The sequence below is a fragment of the Lissotriton vulgaris genome, chromosome 1_1 (assembly GCF_964263255.1).
Source record: "Lissotriton vulgaris chromosome 1_1, aLisVul1.2, whole genome shotgun sequence".
Taxonomy (NCBI): domain Eukaryota; kingdom Metazoa; phylum Chordata; class Amphibia; order Caudata; family Salamandridae; genus Lissotriton; species Lissotriton vulgaris.
Genome location: NC_141685.1, coordinates 569,855,764 through 569,875,606, shown reverse-complemented (window position 1 = coordinate 569,875,606; position 19,843 = coordinate 569,855,764). Strand labels below are relative to the sequence as shown.

The 19,843-nt window shown below is 48.1% G+C and overlaps 1 protein-coding gene across 2 annotated transcripts in view; it reads right to left on the bottom strand.

Annotated features, from left to right (window-relative positions):
• The window catches only part of GTF2B (general transcription factor IIB), a 163,087-nt gene that overhangs the window by 75,038 nt on the left and 68,206 nt on the right, over window positions 1–19,843 (bottom strand). For both annotated transcript variants that reach the window (XM_086953967.1, XM_086953969.1), the window contains exon 3: window positions 13,668–13,801. In XM_086953967.1, the coding sequence (XP_086810093.1) occupies window positions 13,668–13,801 (134 nt within the window). The remainder of the gene's footprint in view (window positions 1–13,667; window positions 13,802–19,843) is intronic.

Sequence of the window (19,843 nt, the reverse complement as noted above, 5' to 3'; positions counted from 1 at the left end):
AGTTCGTTGAGAATGATTTTAAGCGGCTGGTGAGTGGTCATTTATAGTTAGGATAAATAGGTTGTCATTATCTATGAAACAAAATTTACTCAGGAGGTGCAGAAAACCTTGAGTAGCTGGTTTTTCTTCAACAAAGTTGATAACATTAAGTGAACTGAAAGTGACTTTCCCAACAGAGCTGAAGTAGAAGTGGATTACTCAAGAAGCAATGATGAGTGGATGCTCGTGATCAGGTAATAAGACAGTTTGTCAAAGGAGGAACAATGTGGTTTAGAAGCACATTCTGCCCTACAATAGTACAAGTTTAGAGTTTTTAATGGGAGCCAATGGTGCTGCTTTTTTCTTCTCTTCACTTGAGTTTAATTATACAGTGTTTTTTATTCAAAGTATAATTAACTTATAAAGTTTCAGAAGAATACCAGTAAGGTTTTCCCAATTTAAATGAATGCTATCACGAGCGATCACAAAATAAATGATCTTCTGAATGAAAATAAATGGTTGTTGTTGGGACGGAAAAGTCCTCTGCATGGTACAGACTTGCACCGCTGCCCTGAGTGCCCAAGTGTTTTGTTATCTGGCTCCCTAATGCGGACTTTTTGTCATAGGTAAGCACAGATCATGTGTGTGCGACATGATAGGCCTGCCTCATTGACTGCATCATATTGGACCGGGAGAGGTGCCCAAAGCACCACCATCATAGAGGTGGAAGGCTACTGCCTTCACCAGGAGTTAAACAGCACAAGTGCCGTGGTGGCAGCATATCGTGCGATGATTAGAAGTAGTGACCAGGTCTCTATACACGGTCTTTGGAGTGAGGCTTAACGGCTCAATTACCTTCTTAAAAGTTCTGTCGCTGTGTGTTCAACTCACCCTTGGCCTACATTGGGGTGACGTAGAAGAGTGTGCACAGTGAAAACTCGCTTAGTGCATGTGAGTGAGCAGGAAATACACTACACAGAGTGCAGTGTGGAACAGTGGACACATGGTAAATGCGTGTGCGGTGGTAGAAAGTGTTTAATGTGACACACTGGAGCAGTACAGAGACTGTGGTATTGGTCAAAGCTCAGATTGAGTGTGTGAACTGAATGTGGAAATGCTGGTGATAGCATGGTACTTGGGCACTAGACAAGTGTGATGTGAATGTATGCTGAGTGCAGAGATGCCTGCACAGGTACATTACAAGGAGGACCTTGGGTTCTATTTTAGGAAGCCTAGGCCTACCTGGTGAAAACATGAGGAGCAGAGGTATCTCCCCAGACAACTGTATATTGCTGGATTTCTGTAAGCTGGGTGAGAAACACTGGATGAGGGGGAGCTGGGCACACCCTGTGCATGAAGGGATCTTTGATTCAGAAACAGATTACAGGGAAATGGCCTTGACACATCGCAGGGAGAGGCAGATAAGGCTGATAAGAGAATCATAATGGGTAGGGCTGAGGGCCCGGGATTACCCTTTGGTGCACAGATTACTGTGGCGGACATTCAGGTGTGAACTCTGGTCCCTCCCATGAATCTTGTTGGAGCATAATCAGCATTGGCGTCATTCCTGTTGTAACAGACATCTTTTAGAGGGAAGGGTGAGAGGAACAAATGCCCATATCAAAGAAGTAGAACTCCAACATAAAAGATCCTAAATCACATTTGATGTCTGGAAAAGAACTATAGGTAGGAAAGTCTGAGAACCCATACTTTGTCATTTGCCTAGCAGCCAACTGTGTTGCACAAGAAGGGAAGCTCTGTGGCTTTCTGCCTGTGACCAGGACTAGAGGCCCAGCCTACTGGGTGAGGGGACATCAGGCTGGGAAACCAAAATCATCTGCCCTGGAATCCAAAGCACCAGTACCTGCTTGCTCGCCAAGACCGAAGGGTCCGTGAGCGAGAGGAGTGTGGTGGAGGTAGCGTGAGCCAGAGAGCAGCCCAGTCTTGTGGAACTCCAGAGCAAGGTGTAAGGAACTGCACTGCACCAATGGGACTGTTGCCTGTGTGCTGCTTTGTGAACTTTGGTGACCTTGTATGCCAAGAAAGGCCCCTGGGTACGAAGGACAGTGCTGAACCTATCAGGCCATTGCCCATGTGCAGTGTGTTGAAGTGGAGACCCAGTAAGCCAGGAGGTGCTGCTGTGTGCCGAGTAACTGCATCGCATTGATTAGGCAGTCACCCAAGTGCAGGACATTATCGCAAGCTTGTGTGTCAGGAGGGGACGTAGAGGAGGCACCCTGAGGCCAGCATGACCAGACAGTGAGGTTTGTTAGAGTGACCCCGGGGGCCCACTCGAAACACCTAGGCCAGTTGTCCAGATCTTTGCCCGTGAACCCAACTTGCTGCTACAACCAAGACTCAGGAGGCTTCATTCCCTAGGAGAGAAGATGCAGTCGAAACCCCACCAGAACAAGGAGACCACCCATCCCCCAGGAAGGAAGACTAAGACTTACTGCATGTGGCTGAAGCCAGAGCACTCATCAGGAACTGGTAAGAGGAGAGGGATAGAGAAGTCGCCTTTCAGGAGCTGCGACAGTGAACGCGAGCAGCTCGACTTTGCTGATCTGTAGAGGAGCAGCACTGTACCGCAGCCAGGGTTCGTATTCCTGGAGCAGAAAACTGGGCCAACCAGGCCCCATGGTATATACCGGCTTTGGCAACTCTACTATAGTCTAAGTGACTATACTTATGAAGTGAGTCCAATGTGGTATGCCCCATAAAAAGGCCAAGAAGTTTACATTCCCTGGATTTTAATGAATGCCAGTGAGACGTAGCCGCACACTAATTACATGAGAACTTAGTAACTAACCGGCAGGGTGGCCTGACAACTACTAGGGTGCCTACTTCAAGAGGGACTATGTTACTGCATATTGAATGTCATTGTAACTTTGCATGTGTAGAATTAAAATACTTTTTATAAAAATAAGTATTTGACTGGACATCTATTTACTGTGGGCACTGTGTGCATGTGGAGTTGTGACATGTTCACTGATCTGTATCTACACTTCCCTCTGAGGGAGCCTTGACTGATTGCACTAAGTTACCAATTGAGAATCAGATGCAGAAGGAGCTTGACCCAACTGAGCATGATCCACAGTAGGGTGACCCAAGGACATCACGAGTAAACAGCCCAACAACCTCGGTTGGGCCCAGTAAACCCTTCTTTCCCCGTGGCCCCTCTGAATTTGGTTCTGACAGTTGAGGTAGAATTATAACAAACTAGTGTCACCTTTAGCTCCAGGTTCATTGTTGTGGGTACCTAAGAAAAACAATCTTGAGTTGCAACATTGAAAAATGTTGATGTTCTATATTCTTATTACTTTTGGAAAATGAACCTGTTTGACAGTTGTGAGAAAGTGCCATCTTTCTTGCCTTGGTATGCCCCCACTTTTTACTGAACAGCTGATGTGCTTTGACTGAGTGTTCCCTGGGATCCTGCCAATCAGGTCCCCAGGGCTTTGTTCCTTTCCTAAACTGTGTTGAAACTAAAACCCAATTGGCATTTCTGGCCACCTGTTAGTCCCTAGTAAATGGTACCCTAGGTACCCAGGGCATGGTGACCAGAGAAGACCCCTAAGGGCTGCAGCACTTATTGTGCCACCCTTAGGGGCCCTGTACCCTGAAACCCACACACTGCCTTTGCAGGTTGAGTGTCTAAGTGCAAAATTAAACAGTCGACATGGCACACATCGCTGTGTGCTATGCCCTCAAAACCCACTGCCCTGGCATACATCAGTCACCCCTCGAGCTGGGTGCCCTATGCCAGCGATGTGGGCACAGGAGCATGAGCCCCGTGCCCCTACAGTACCAAGGGCCGTTCCAGGACACTAAGTGCAGTGATGCCATTAAGAGTATATGGTGCTGGGAGGTAGTCATTACGAGCTCCACAGCACCATAATGGCTACACTGAAGACTGACAAGTTTGGTATCAAACTTCTCAGAACATTAACTGATGCCAGTGTGGGATTTAATGTAAAATACACCAGAGGGCATCTTACAGATGGCCCCTGAAAAACCTAACCTACAATCCACATCTGGACTGAGAGGCTGCCTAGGCTGCCACACAGCAGACATGTTGCTGGACCCCTGGGTGGAGAGCCCCCGCTCTCCTGGGCCTGCAACAATGCACATCCTGGGCGAGGTGCTAGGTCTCCTCCCCTAGGATGGGCAGGGGGAAGCTTCAAAGCCTGCCGCCCTTGTGAGCTTCTCCAGGCCACTTGTGTACTCAGCAACTCGCCCTCACCAATTCTGTCCCCCACTCTGGTGGGAAGACTGTCGGGGAAACCCTACGTCAGGAAGGAGGAGGGGTGGTGGGGGGGGAAGGCCTGTGCCAGCCCCACCCCTCAGGTGGGAGAGGCGAGGTGAAGCACGACCCCGGGCTCCGGCCATCTTGAAGATGGGGAGCTCTGTCCAATCACAGCTACGCTCCTGCCCCCCTCCCACAGGAGAGGAGCAGGCTAGGGGGTGTACCCACCCCAGGACAGGGACCTATTGGTCCCTGCCCTTGCCCTACCTGTAACACCCCTAAATTCAGTATTTAGGGACACCCTGAACCTTCCTTCCTCAGATCCCGATAAGAAAACCAGAAAGAAGATCAAGAAGACCACCCGTCGTGCAGCTGCTAGCTACAGGACGATACCCACCGACTTGGCCCCAGCCCTACCCGCCTGTCGACCCTGTAACCTGCCCCTGCTGCGGACAGCAACCTTGGAAACCCGGAAGACCTGCCTGCCTTGACCCTCTCCAAGATTGGGACTCACCTGAGCAGAGGCTCTGCTACAACAACCATATCCCTGGTGCCAGCCACGGACCGCAAATCCAGCCCACTCTGCACCCTCTGAGCCCGGCCCGTGCCCGAGTGACCCAACACCACGAGGACGTCCCCCCGGCGACTGGGACCCGAGGTCCAGTGCCCAAAGACCCTCCTCGATGACCCAGACGACGCCTGCAGCCTCAGAACCAGGGACCCCCCCCCCCAACCGCGACCAGCCGAGGGTAAGATTTCCCAACACCCAAAGACACCCCTGCACCCGGCGCCCCACGGCCCCCTGTGCCCTCCTTTGAGGTACTCACCTCTTCTCCAAGAACCCAGCTTACCTCTCAAACTGGTGGTCGCACCTGAAAAATCTCCGTCCCTCAGCCTGCAGCCTTTGTTCACTTTGTAACTTTCCAATTGGATAACAGATCACCTGACGGCTCAAAAGTACTCTGCACCCAGCCGGCCGAGTTCCGCTGGATGTGCAACTACAACCCTACTCTACTTCCCCACTTGTCCTGAGTAAGTGACCAGGAGCTCAACTACCACAGCCGCGTGGCCTGCCTGCTTGCAGCCAACATCTGCCCCCTACCCTAAATTGGATTGCATTGGGCCTGCTCTCTCTGCACCCGGCTACCCCTGTGCCGCTGAGGGTGTAACAACTATACCTTTCTGATGCTGGGAGACCCCTGAGTCTATGCCCAGAACCTTAAACTCACCAGTCGAGTACTCACCTGAAAACCGATAGCCTATGGAAGAAAAGTGAGTTAACATTGACTGGTTTTCACTGAAATTTCTTCTAAGTGTCGATTTTAGCAACTTTAAAATATTCCTCTAAAATCAGCCGAATAACGATTTCCGAAATACTCCCCTGGGATCAGGAGAGAAGCCAGTGCTGTACTTTCTAAGTCAGTGCTGAACCGCAAAAGTAATCTTAACAGTACTTATCAGTTACCTGCATTTTCTTCCGTAGGAAACCATTGACTGTTTTTCTATGAAATTTCTTTTAAGTGTCAATTTTTGCAAATTACAAATATTCCTTAAAAATTGCACCAACTGCTGAAACGTAAATACTTACCTGTCTTTGGTAGACGTCCCAATGCTGGATCTAGGAGTCCAGTACAGGATTACAAAAGTAACGAAAATGAATATGCTACTTACCAGTATGCATCTGTTCTTGGCATGTAGGGCTGCTAACATTCATATCTTAGCATTAGATCGCCACCTAGTGTTGGGTCCGGATGATCGCACATTGTTGTCCTGGAAGAGTCTTCGAAGTATCCTGAGATGAGTGGCTCCTCCCCTGGACTACAGTGCGCATGGGCATCGGCTCCATCCCCAGATTGTTTTTCGCCATTGTGGCAGAGGATGGAGTGAAAAGTGTAAAGGATGTCCATGCTAATGATTGAATACAATAGTATATCTGCAGCTGCGACAGGCACCGGGGAGGAGGGTGGGCGATATGAATGTTAGCAGCCCTACATGCCAAGAACAGATGCATACTGGTAAGTAGCATATTCAGTTCGAGGCATGTGGGCTGCTAAATTCATATCTTAGCATAGAATACATAGCAGTCCCTCCATCAGCGGCGGTTGCCCGTGCCAGCTGCAGAAACCTGAAAAAGTGTCTTGAGAACAGCCTGCCCTACAGCCGCTTGCTGTTTGGAATGTACATCAACACAGTAGTGTTTTGTCATGGTATGTGGTGTAATCCACGTGGCTGCTCTGCAAATGTCCTCTAGAGGAATGTTTCCTAGGAAAGCCATGGATGCCCCCAACTTGCGTGTGGAGTGTGCTTTTGGGGGTATTGTTAAAGTGCGCTTGGCTTTATGATAACAGATTTGAATGCACTTAACAATCCATCTGGCTATTCCAGTTTTGGAAATTGGGTTGCCTTTGTGTTGTGGTGAGAAGGCAACAAAGAGTTGTTTCGTCTTCCTAAAGTGTTGTGTCCTGTCTATGTAGTACATCAATGCCCTCCGTACGTCTAACGTATGGAGCATTCTTTCTGCCACCGTTTGTGGGTTCTGGAAGAATGCCGGCAAATCGATAGTTTGGTTGAGATGAAAATGTGACACCACCTTTGGAAGGAATTTGGGGTTAGTACGTAGCACTACCCTATTTGGATGAATCTGGATGAAAGGCTCTTGTATTGTGAGCGCTTGCAGCTCACTAACACGCCTTAGTGATGTAATAGCAATTAGGAAAGCAACTTTCCACGTTAGGAACTGCAGTTCACACGAGTGCATTGGCTCAAATGGTGGTCCCATCAGTCTGGTGAGGACCACATTGAGGTTCCACACCGGAGCTGGCGGTGTTCTTGGGGGAATGACTCGTTTCAGACCTTCAAGAAACGCTTTAATGGCAGGCACCCTGAAGACCGAGAGGTGCTGCCTATTTTGAAGGTAAGCTGCGATGGCGGATAGATGTATCCGAATAGAAGTGAACGCTAGCTTGCACTTATAAAGGTGTAACAGATAGCAAATGATGTTAGGGATAGATGCGTCTAGCGGGTTTATGTCATTGTCTGCACAGTAAATGACAAAACGTTTCCATTTTGCGGCATAGCATGCCCTGGTTGACGGTTTCCTCGCCTCCTTGATGATGTTCATGCATTCAGGAGGTAGGTTGAGGTATCCAAACTCTAAGACTTCAGGAGCCAGATCGCTAGGTTGAGCTGTTGCGGATCTGGATGCTGAATTTCTCCATGGTTCTGCGTCAGAAGTCTGGGCGTGAGGCGCAGTCTTTGATGCGGCACCACTGAGAGTTCGAGGAACGTGGTGTACCAGGCTTGGCGCGCCCACGTTGGAGCAACTAGGATGAGTGTCATCGAGTCATGCCTTAGTTTTCTCGCCACCAGTGGTATCAGAGGTGTCGGGGGAAAAGCGTAAGCAAATTTGCCTGACCAGTTCATCCATATCGCATTGCCCTGCGATTGGGGGTGTGGGAACCTGGCGGCGAAGCTTTGGCATTTTGCGTTCTCCCTTGTGGCGAACAGGTCTATGTCTGGACGACCCCACCTTTGGAAGTACGGCTGGAGTACCGATGGATGTATCTCCCACTCGTGCATTTGATGACTGTATCTGCTGAGCAGATCCGCCATCTGATTGTCCTTCCCTGGGAGGTGTTCTGCCATGAGGAAGATGTTCCTCTGAATGGCCCACTTCCACATGCTCTGAGCCAGGTGAGACAGCTGTGGTGAGTGGGTTCCTCCCTGCTTTTGGATGTAGTACATCGCGGTCATGTTGTCCGTCCGGACTAACACCACCTTGTTGCACAGATGTACAATGAAGGACTTGAGTGCCAAGAAGATCGCCATCAGTTCTAGATAGTTGATGTGCATCTTCTGCTGCTGCGTCGTCCATAGTCCCTGCACCGTGTAAGTGAGCAGATGAGCTCCCCATCCCTGGAGAGATGCGTCCGTTGTCAGGATAACCTGTGGCACTGGCTCCTGGAACAGTCGGCCTTTGCAAAGGTTGTGTGGAGTCCACCAATGCAGAGAGTTGTATGCCCGACTGGTAACCAACACTAGGTCTGTTAGTTGTCCCTGAGCCTGTGTCCACTGATTTGCTAAGCACTCCTGGAGCGGGCGCATATGCAACCGTGCGTGAGGGACTATGAAGATGCAGGAGGCCATCATGCCTATCAACTGCATGAACACTCTTGCTGGAAGTGAGTGTCCCGGTCTGAACTTCTGGATTAAAGACTGTATGCCGTCTATCCTGACCTGGTTTGGTTGCGCCTTGGCCGTCAGGGTATTGATTGTCGCACCCAGAAACTGCCGGACGTGTGCCGGCTGAAGGTGTGACTTTGGGTAATTCAACGAGAAACCCAGGTTGTGAAGGAGGTGAATGGTAGTCGACATGTCCGCGGCGCACTGCTGTTCCGACCTGGCTTGAACGAGCCAGTCGTCGAGGTAGGGGTAGACATGGATGTTCTGCCTCCTGAGGTGCGCTGCTACTGTCGCCAGACACTTGGTAAACACCCTTGGGGCAGTGGTGACTCCGAAGGGTAGGACCTTGAACTGATAATGCGTGCCCTGGATAGTGAACCTGAGGTACCTTCTGTGGGACGGATGTAGCGGAATGTGGAAATAAGCATCCTTGAGATCTAAGGTTGCTAAGAAGTCTCCTTTGTTTAACATAGGAAGGATCTGTTGCAGTGTAAGCATGTGGAAATGCTCTGACAGTATGTACAGATTGAGGGGACGGAGATCCAGAATTGGTCTGAGAGATCCGTCCTTCTTTGGAATGAGGAAGTACAGGGAATAAACCCCTGTTCCTTCCTCTCCCTCTGGCACGAGCTCGATTGCCCCTTTTTGCAGCATCACCAACACTTCCTGCTGCAATAAGTGCAAGTGCTCTGCGGACATAGGTCTTTGCCTTGGTGGAATGTTGGGTGGAGTGGACTTTAACTCTAGACAATAACCGTACTGGATAAGCTGTCGCACCCACCTGTCTGTGGTGATGTTGATCCAGACGGGCAGGAACTGCTGTATTCTCCCCCCGACAGGTGTTAAATGGTCGGGGGGCAGTGACAGAGAGTCACTGGTTGCTTGGGGCAGAGGAGCGTGAATTGTTGCCTCCTTTGCCACGTCCTTTGTTGCTGTTTCCCCTGTAGCCCCTCTTGTTTTGTTTGGGGTACGAGGATTGTGCTCCACCTCTAGGGAACTGTGACTGTTGACCCAACTGTCCTCTGGTGACTCCACGGGCACCTGAGCGACGAAAATTATTGCCACGAAACTGCTGTGATTGTAGGGCCCCCATAGATTTAGCAGTTTCAGTGTCTTTTTTAATTTTTTCCAGGGTGGTGTCAACATCTGGACCAAACAGTTTATCCGGATTGACTGGTTGATTAAGTATGGTTGATTGAATGTCAGGTTTGAACCCCGATATGCGGAGCCAAGCCTGGTTCTGAGCATGACACTGGTGTTAATGGCCCTAGCGGCTGTGTCCGCGGCATCAAGTGCACACTTTATGGCCGCGTTGGAGATCAGTTGTCCTTCTTGTATAATCATTTTGGTGCCCTCTTGAAACTGCGGAGGCAGGTGTTCCACAATCTGCTCTAGTGTGTCGTAATGTGATCTATCATAACGTGCCAGTAGTGCCTGTGTATTTGCAATACGCCAGAAATTGGCAGCCTGTGCAGCCACTCTTTTGCCTCCTGCCTCTAGCACTTTGGACTCCTTATCCGGGGGAGGAGCTTCACCCGTTGTTTGGGAGTTGGCCCTCTTGCGTGCGTTTGCTACCACCAGGGAGTCAAGCGGCAACTGTCCTCGAATGTATGCAGGGTCTGCAGGCGCTGGTCTGTACTTTTTTTCAATACGTGGGTTGACCACCCTCGCCCTGATAGGCTCTTTAAAGATGTCCGCAGCATGCTTGAGGACCCCTTTGAGCATAGGCAGGGTCTTTACAGTTCTTTCCGAAACTGAGAAGGTGTCGAATAGAAAGTCTTCCTCAACTGGGTCAGCATGCATGTCCACATCATGATTAGCAGCTGCCCTCTCAATGAGTGCATGAAAACCTGCAGAATCCTCTGTAGGGGATGCACGTGTACTGAAAGTCTGTGGGTCTTGTCCCACATCTTGGGTGCCTTGGTCCCCAGTGACATAATAAGAATCTGGCTGTGCATCAGGTTCATTTACTGGGAACGTGTATTGTTCATCTTCACCATAGCCCTCACTTTCAGAGTGGTCTGGAGACGGTGTTGGGCTCCTTCCCAGAGGAGGCTGGATAGGTTCCATGAGGCCTGAGGCGTCCTGTGGAAACTTTTTTCTTCTTTAGGGGGATGACATAGGATTCCACCGGCTGCGAAGTGATCTTCCTTTTGTAAAGGGTTAACTTCCCCGTGTCCGCGTCTATGAAACACTCCGAATCCCCTTCTGGGTCGAGCACCTGACCCGAAGATGCCGTAGAAGATTCCGACTTCTTTGGCGTCGATTTCGATGAGAAGGCCTTCGGTGCCACTTTTGGCGGTAGAAGGAAGAGGAGTTTACTTGCTGGCTTGACCGGGACGTCTGCCGCCTTCTGCGTCGATGGCGTTGGCGTCGACGAAGAAAGAGCCTTCTCCCTAATTCTTTGTAGTGAAGCAGCCACGAGAGATGCGTCGGTGACCGATGTCTTTGGCACCGACGAGGCGGCCTTGCCTTCGGATGCGACGCTCCGTTGGTCTTTTGGAGGGATGGACGGCGCCGACCCCGAGTCCTTGGAGCGATGCGCAGATGTCCCCGTTGGAGCCGGGGCTGTGTCGGTTGCCTTGGCTGGCTTTGCCTGCGCCGGCGCGCTTGTCTTGTGCGTGCCACCCTTCTTAGAGGATTTCTCCTCCGGCGCCGATTTTGACCCTGAGGAATCGCCGTGTTTCTTCGGCTTCTGCGGACCGGAGGTCGACGGAGTCGATGAGGCCGCCGGTTTATTTGTTTTTGCCGTTGCGACCGCCATCTTAGGGACGAGTGAGTCCTTGACTTTCGGTTTCGGGTCGGCCATTTTAGGTGCAGTCGAGACCGTTGCTTTCAGTTTCGGTTTCGAAACCCTCGGCGCCGCAAGTATGTCCGTGGCCGGGCCAGCAGGCGGGGCCGTGGCTTGCGCTACAGGGTCTTGGGTAAGGCCGACAGGCGATCCCGCGACCCTCTCCTGATGTCCTTCAACTTCGGGGCATAGCTCGTCCCCTGAGCTATCTTCCGCGGCCCCATAAACCATATCGTCGTCCCCTACCTCGTCGACGTATTCAAGGCCTTGACCCACGACTCCGTCGTCGTCATATTCCGGATCGGCCTCGACCTCCGTCTCAGGTGGGGAGATTTGAAGATGATGGCTCCGGTCCTCCTCTTCTTGGTCGTCGAAGATGTTTTCTGGATCCGGGGCCGCCTGTTTGGCCACAAGGCGCACCGCGCGCCGAATCGTGAGAGTTTTCTTCGACCTGAAACTCGCACAGGCCCTGCAACTTCCTTCGTCATGGTCTGGCGAAAGACATTTATTACAGACCGGGTGCACGTCTATATGTGGGTATTTGGACCCACAGAGCGGACAGAGCTTAAACGGGCTCCGCTCCATGTTGGGAACTTATTGTCGAGTCGCGATGAGAAGGCCTCGATGTCCGAAGAGTAGTAAAAACTCCGCTGATTCCGGCTCCGAGAGACGGAAGAACTCGAGACCGTACGCAAACAATACCGACGTAAAGAACCCAAAGCCTTTTGGCCGTTAAATTAGATGTTTATTCGGTTCCGACGGAGAGACGTCGAGACCGCATCCGAACCCAATGGCGGAAAAAAACAATCTGGGGATGGAGCCGATGCCCATGCGCACTGTAGTCCAGGGGAGGAGCCACCCATCTCAGGATACTTCGAAGACTCTTCCAGGACAACAATGTGCGATCATCCGGACCCAACACTAGGTGGCGATCTAATGCTAAGATATGAATGTTAGCAGCCCACATGCCTCGAACCCTACTTTACCTGTGACTTGAATTGCTAGTTTTTCTCTGAAAAGTTTCTAAGTGTCAACTTTGAAAATACATTTATATCCTTTAAAAAGTACCACTGTGACCAAAACGCTTTTACTTAACTGTTTACAGCTTAGGTCCCAGGACTGAATCCAGGATCCAGTCCTGTGGTTAGCAAAGTAATACTGAAAGTAATTATTGCATTTTTATAGAAAACCCCATTGAGCTCAATGTTAAATTGTATTTAGAATTGTGTTGCCTACTGCAACCCCAGTAACTACTGTACTTACTAAGTCTATTGCCTGTCTGCAAAGTAATGTAAATGTAAATTGATACTTGTATAGCGCACTACTCACCCGCAAGGGTCTTAAGGCGCTTGTACGAATACCGCTGTGGAACCCATCCTGGCTTTCCCTGTGAGGTGTCCACTCCTGGGCACCCCCAGGTGGAGGCTAGGCATCCTTAGCGTTGTGGGGGCCGTTGTGGAGATTAAGCAAGCTATTGACCAGAGTTGCAGAGTGGGACTCCATGATTGGAATAGGCACCGATGCGAGAATTATCAGGCCCGTGGAATTTTGAGCCCAAGACCCGCCGAGGCGAGGAATTGAACCCTGGTCCCGGTCTAGACCTCTGCATCAGGGTCTGCCGCTCTAATCATTGAAAACAAAACAGGTGATGGACCGAATGTGGATCAATGTCACACATTCATCCCAGTCAAAAGATCTGGGCCCAAATCCATCGTTTTTTTGCACTCCACACCACCCTGTCCTCGGATGCTTGATTCCGTTCTGGGAAGGACATGGCTTTTGTAGTTCGGACTGGACTGTTCCCATGGGGCACAGGGTCAGAGCTGATTTGCATATCGCCATTGTCTAACCCAGGGTGGTGTGGAGTGCAACAAAATGATGGATTTGGGCCCAGATCTTTGGACTGGGGTGAATGTGTGACATTGATCCACATTCTGTCCATCACCTGTTTTGTTTGCTCTAATCATTGAGCCACACTTCTCCACAATTACCCAAAGTCATTCATATTGAGAAAAGTATATTTTGATACCTGTTGGTTCTAAAATAAAACAACTATACCTTTTTATATAAAAACAATTGGCCTAGAGTTCAGTTCTTGAGTGTGAGAAAACTTTTGCTGAGTGAGTGTGTACAACATATGCTTTACACTGTCCTCTGATACTGCCTTACTGCTCGACAAAGCTACCACATTAGAGAATAAGGTCAGATCTGACTTTAACCTCTGTTATGCCTCTGGGGATTGGGGACTCTATACACACTGTACCTTACTTTGGTCCAGTATATATAGAGCCACTTTCTTACAACAGTACCATCTGTGTTTTTTAAATACATGATTGTTGGATCAGAATTCGATTTAACGTAAATATTTTCGGTCTGAACGTTCAAAACATGTTAGACCAGGGGATTCGGTTAAGAATTAAGAAAATAAGCATTTTAGTAAAATTAAATGACTAAATAGTATCAGCATACCTTGCCAATCATTGTCGTCAAATCACCACCACTCAAAAGAGGATTTTGGGTATCTCCCACTCGAGAAGGGTCTTTGGCGGCTTTGTCATTGCTAAAAGTTCTCCATTCTGAACCTACATCAATAACCCGGTCACCTAAGAAAGTAGAAGAAAAAAAAAAGGTTACTAATTGGGCTCAAATACTTTAGCTCATCAGTTATTAGTATGTGGCACTTCAAGTAATTACAGCCTTCATTTAAAATGTTACATTTAGTAGTATAGTAAGAGTTTACATGAGCGTCCAGGAATGAAAACACCAAATTCTATGTTACCATTATGTGCTTTTGTGATCCTCTTCGGATCAGTGCTAATGCAGTAATAAACGTTCTCCTCAGAATAGAATGTGGTTATGGTTACGTGGGGGAAGCTCAAATGGGGAACTGATGGGCAATTTGATTCACAAATTACTTGCTCAAGATTGCTGTAGGAAATCATCCCTGGACTACTAAACACTAACATGGACTCCAAATATCTCGGTCTCCCTAAAACAGACAAAGTTACGCAACAATATGTTCGCTTGAAATCAAAATCAAAATGCCAAATATATGAAGGATGAAAACTCTGTGGCATTAAATAAAGAATACTTCATGCATGTTGCAATGATGAGGAATTTCCGATGCAGCTACTAGTAATGATATGTTGATTCCATCAAAGCTGGGGGAGATAATAAATATATTGCGTGATTTACTGCAAAACATTATATGTTACAATAATTCTCATCTGTTCCTATTTATTTATTTAGAAAGTTTTATATAGCGCGAACAAGATCTTTGCAGATATCAGAGCGCTTTACAAAAAACACAAAAACAGGGGGTAGGAGAAACAGGAGAGCGATTAACAAGCTTTTGAGCAGAGAATACATATAGGAATAGATGAGTAGCAAAATAGGGTATACACATGTGGGAGCATTGTCAATCAGCTAAAACAATAATACAAGTAGGCAGTCAGATAAAACTAATATTCCAAAGGTAAGGAGTCTCCAATAGTTCCAAAATGAAGTACAAGTTCAGGTGAATTTAGCCATGAGGATAGCTTTCACTTCTTTCTTTAAAAAATGTAGTGGAGGTGATAAGTCTGGTTTCAGGAGGGAGAGAGTTCCAGATCCTGGGTGCCATTCCTGAAAAGGAGCGCTTATTTGTTTTTTCCTTCCGGAATCTACGAGGTTTCAGAAGAAGATTCTTTGTACCTCTTGTGTTTCTTAAGCCACCAGAAATTGTCAGTTTCTGAGTGAGGTAGCCAGGTGAGCTGTGGTGTATATCCCTTTGAGTCATGCATGCAATTTTCAGATGTACTCTGGCCTCAAAAGGCAGCCAGTTTAAGGATTTTAGGTCAGGTGAAATATGCGAGTGTTTTTTTGATCCAGTGATAAGTCTCGCTGCAGCGTTCAAAGAGGCTCTCAGAGGCACAGTTGTAGAAAGGGGGAGTCCGCAGAGGGCGATGCTACCGTAGTCGAAGCCTGGTATGACTAGGGCTTGTACTGCAGTTTGGAGGTCCTTGGCTGGGAGGAAGGGTTTAAGTTTCCTCAAAGTATTGATTTGGAAGTTAGCCCCCTTAATTGCCTTGCTGATATGCTGTTGCATGTTGAGATTTGCGTCAAGTGTTATGCCTAAAGATTTCGCTGAGTCCACGATGGTAGGTTGGACATTGAGTGCAGTTAGGTGCTTAAGCCAGGTTTGAGTGGTGGAGCTTTTTGCCGGAGGGGAGATCAGAAGGAACTCAGTTTTCAGAGCATTGAGTTTGAGGTGATTATTGGCAAGCCATGAATTGGGTGTTTCTGAGCGTGGAGTTCAGCAGTTTGATGTCTTTGGGGGATTGTAATTTCAAATATAGTTGGGTGTCGTCCGCGTACATGTGAAAGTGTACATTAGATGCTTGTAACAAGGTGGTGAGAGGTTCCATGACCAGGTTGAACAATGTTGGTGATAGGGAAGATCCTTGTGGGACACCTAATGTTACAGGCACTGGTGAGGACATCAGGTTGTTGCTCTTGAATTTCTGAGACCGGTTATGCAGAAAGGAGGTGAACCATTTGAGAACAGTCCCAGATAGACCCATTCTGTTTAAAAGATCCAGTAAGTTCTCGTGTTTGACAGTGTCAAATGCTGAGGAGAGATCAAGAAGGATGAGGAGGCGGGAATCGTTCTGATCTAGGATTTGAAGGGCGTCATCAATTATGTGTGTCATAGCAGTTTCAGTACTGTGTCCTGCTCGGAAGCCTGATTGATGAGGGTTGAGGAGGTCAAACCGATCAATGTGTTTCGTTAATTGGAGTTGGACGCATTTTTCCAACAGTTTGGCAAGGGTGGGAATGTTGGTAATAGGACGGTAATTGTTTAGGTCAGAAGGGTCAGCTGTTGGTTTCTGGAGTATAGGTGTGACTTGTCCAACTTTGAGGGAGTCGGGGATGCGTCCTTGTTGAAGTGAACTGTTGATAATTTTGGTCCAGAGTGGTAGAAGTAGTGGGATGAAGTCCTTTACAGCGTTAGCAGGAAGGGGGTCTGTGAGGTGGTTAGAGGGTTTCAGCTTGGTGAGCAGTTTGTTAATTGTTTGTTCAGAATAGGTGTGAAATGATGACCATGTAGCATGGTTCTTTGATTCATAGGGTGTTATGCTGTGGGGGTTGGAGTAAAGGCTTACGTCATTGAGAAGATCGTTCCTTATGTTATCAGTCTTTAGATTAAAGAAAGCAGAGAAGTTATCACAGGATGGTGTATCACATGTAGTGCTATGCGATGGTTGGGGATGTTCCTTGGATTGTGTATTGATTAGTTCAAACAGTTTTCTTGGTCGGTTTTTGCTTGGTCGAGCTGGAGGCTGGTGAAATCTGATTTTGTGCGCTTGATTTTCCTGAAGTAGGCGTTTCTCTTTTTCATCAGAGTTTTAAGGTGCAGTGCCGAAGGGGCTGATCTCCAGGTGTGCTCTGCCATACGCATAGCCCGTCTTTCTTCGTTGAGTCTGCCATCGTACCATGGGTTGGAGTTTTTGGAGGAGACTCTTTTCAGTTGCAATGGGGCAGTCTCATTGATTATGGAAGTCATAGAGTTGAGGTAGTGGTCGGTCAAGGATTGAACGTCTAGGGCACCGGTAGGGGGAAGGAGGAGATTGCAGCTGTGGGAGGGTAGAGAGTTTGGGTTGAGTTTCTTCAGGTCCCTTTTCCAGACCTTGGAGGGTTGAACCGGGTTAAATTTAACTTTTTCATTGATAAAGAATGTCACGATGTGGTGGTCTGACCAGTCACAGGGTTGGATTGATCCAAGTTGGGTAGAGTTCTCTTTGGAGATGATAAGGTCGAGGATAGAGCTTTCATTGTGGGTCGGGCTGTTGCAGGTTTGGATGAGGTCAAGAGCGTTGAGGTAGTTTTTGAGGCGGTTTACCACTGCGTCATTGTGATCATTCCAGTGGAGATTGAAGTCACCAAGGAAAATTTGAGTGTTTTGCCGACCGGAGTTGGTTGATATTGTGTCCATGAGTTGTTGGGTGAAGATGAGATTGTCCCCAGGTGGGTGATAGATGATGTGCAGAGAGCATATAGGTTTGCTCTCGCTGACGACATCTAGGCAGAAGTATTCACATGAGGTGAGCGAGGGGGAGGTGGCTCTAGTAACAGAGAGATTGCTCCTATAAATACATGCGATACCACCGCCGGTCTTGATGCTCCTGTCAAGTCTAATGATGTTGTAATTAGGGGGCACTAGAATATCCATGATGGGTGTACAAGATTCAGTTAACCAAGTTTCAGTCAGAATGGTTAGATCAAGGTCCAGTGTAATAATGAGATCAGCGATGTCTGAGGAGTGTCTAGGTGCCGACCTGCAGTTGAGAAGCATGCATTTGAGCTTTGGGGTGTAAGGGGGGGGTAGAGTGTTCTAGAGTGAGGGGGACTTTTTTAATGTTATTTGGGACGGAGCATCTGTTGTTTTGAGTGGGGTGCCTAAGGGGGTTTGGGTGAATCGTGGGGATTGAAAGGTGTGTGGTGGTTAAGTGGTTTTGGGGAAGTGGGTCATATGAGCTGAGAAGGGTGCGTATGTCGTGGTCAGAGAGTGGAGTGACGGTGCGTCTGGAACGGGTGGTGGGATTGCGAGCAGGGATTGAGGTCCAGTGTGGGAGGTTTTGTGTGAGAGGAAGATTAGGATGGGTGGGGGATATGTTGGGGGGGGGGGGGAAGTGGTGGTCCGTAGGGCGTGTCTGTGTGGTGTGAGGAGTAACTCTTTGAGAGTGTGGAGATCTTCTTTGATTTGGAGGAGGGTGGACATAATCATGTCTAGTGTTGGATTGGGAATGGAGGTGATAATGGGTACTGAAGGTGTGTAGGTATCACTTATTGGAGCGGGGGTGTGGTGTTGCTGCAGATAATGGTGGTATTAGTGAGTGGGTTAGTGTTCGGGGGGTAGGTATGTTATTGGAGCGGGGGTGTGGTGTTGCTGCAGATGTTGGTGGTATTGGTAAGTGGGTTAGTGTTCGGGAGGGTAGGTAGGTTGGGTGTGAAGGGTGTGGTTGAGTTGGGGGGGGTGTTGAGGGGTGAGTGTGATCTGGGCGTAGCGGGGGTGCAGGTGTGGTAGTGGGGACTGAGAATGGGGGGGGGGAGAAGTTGCTGGATGGGAGAGGGCAAGGGGTGGCTGCGGTGCAGGTAAGGTAGTGGGGACTGGGAATGGGCGGGAGGAGGACCTGTTGTGGGGAGTGCAGTTGAAGCAGGTAGGGTGTTCTGAGAGTCTAGTAGGAAGTGGGAGGGCAGGGTTCTGTTGGGGGGTAGAGGGGGTGGGTGTGGGGAGGATGTAAGAGGAGGAGTGAGCTAAGACTGTTATTGAGGGATATGATGTGATTGTAGTGGGTGGGTGAGGGGATAAAGTGCTGATGGGAGGGGGAAGAGGTGTGTCAGAATTGGGAGGCGCTGTAGAGTCAGGGTTGTTAGGATTGGAGGCCAGATGGATAGAGGTTTGAGGGTTGGAGATATATTCTTTGAAAGTGGGGAACAAGTTGTCGAATAGGTCAACGTTCCAGTCTGTAGATTGAATTAGGATAATGCCGTTGTTGTAGATAGTGATGGTTGCTCTAGCTGGGAAGAATTGGGAAGTCACCTTTTATGCTCCCGTGTTGAAGTATAATACTCTGCAACTGTTGTGCTTCTTGGGGAAAAGTAATTCCTTCATGTGACAACAAATCTAGGGTATTATTTACTTTTTTTTAAATTAGGACTTGTGGTTTAAGTCACGACATATATCCGTACTAGTAACTTTATATTTAGCATTCTTCTAATCGGATTAAACATTGGTCTAAAGTAACAAATGTATACATTCTTTGTTAAACTGAGCAGGACTTGGCAGCGGAACAGACTCTCGGGTGAATCTTTAAAAGTAAACCAATTAAAGACCTGTACCCTGGTACAATGAATTAAATTAAAACGAAGTATTTACAAAATTGTCCCGTCAAATAATTATTTCACCGAAATCATGATGCATCACTGAATATCATCTCACATTTAAATATGGATAGGACAGATTAAGATAAGAAGCCAGTAAAATGACTTGGTAAAGCAGAATATATTTGATGCCTATTGGAACCTAAATATATCAGGTCACCTAGGGTAGCCTGGCCTAGGGTAAGTCACAAATACTAGAGGCACATGTGTGAAGGTTGCAAATCACCCAGCAATAAATCAACGCAATGACACCCAAAAACGACACTACACCATTGTTGGAAAAATACGAGCTTGTTTATAAAAATAGTCTTTGCTCTTGTTGTCAATTAGTTCGCTCTAGAAAATACAGTTCATTACATCACAGCATCTTTAACCTCTTCACTTTACCACATCTAGCAGGTTTACATCTACACACTTCAACAATTCAGATGAACACTTGCTGTACTCTGGTTAACACCTTTCTGAATCTTCTTTTAAATTCAAGGTTTATACAGATAACCACCACTTCCCACAATTGCTTTATATCCAGGTACAATTTTGCATTCCTCAGCTTAGGCTGTCAGTCTCCTCAGCAAACCCACCCTGTCTGGGGACAAGCTGTCTCAAGTTTTTTTCGGCACCAGAGGCTAGGAAGGAATGCCCCAAAAGACTGGTTTAGGCCTCAGTGACTCTTCACCCCTCGGATGCACCTTTGGATACTTAATGCTGTAGGCTTGGCAAAT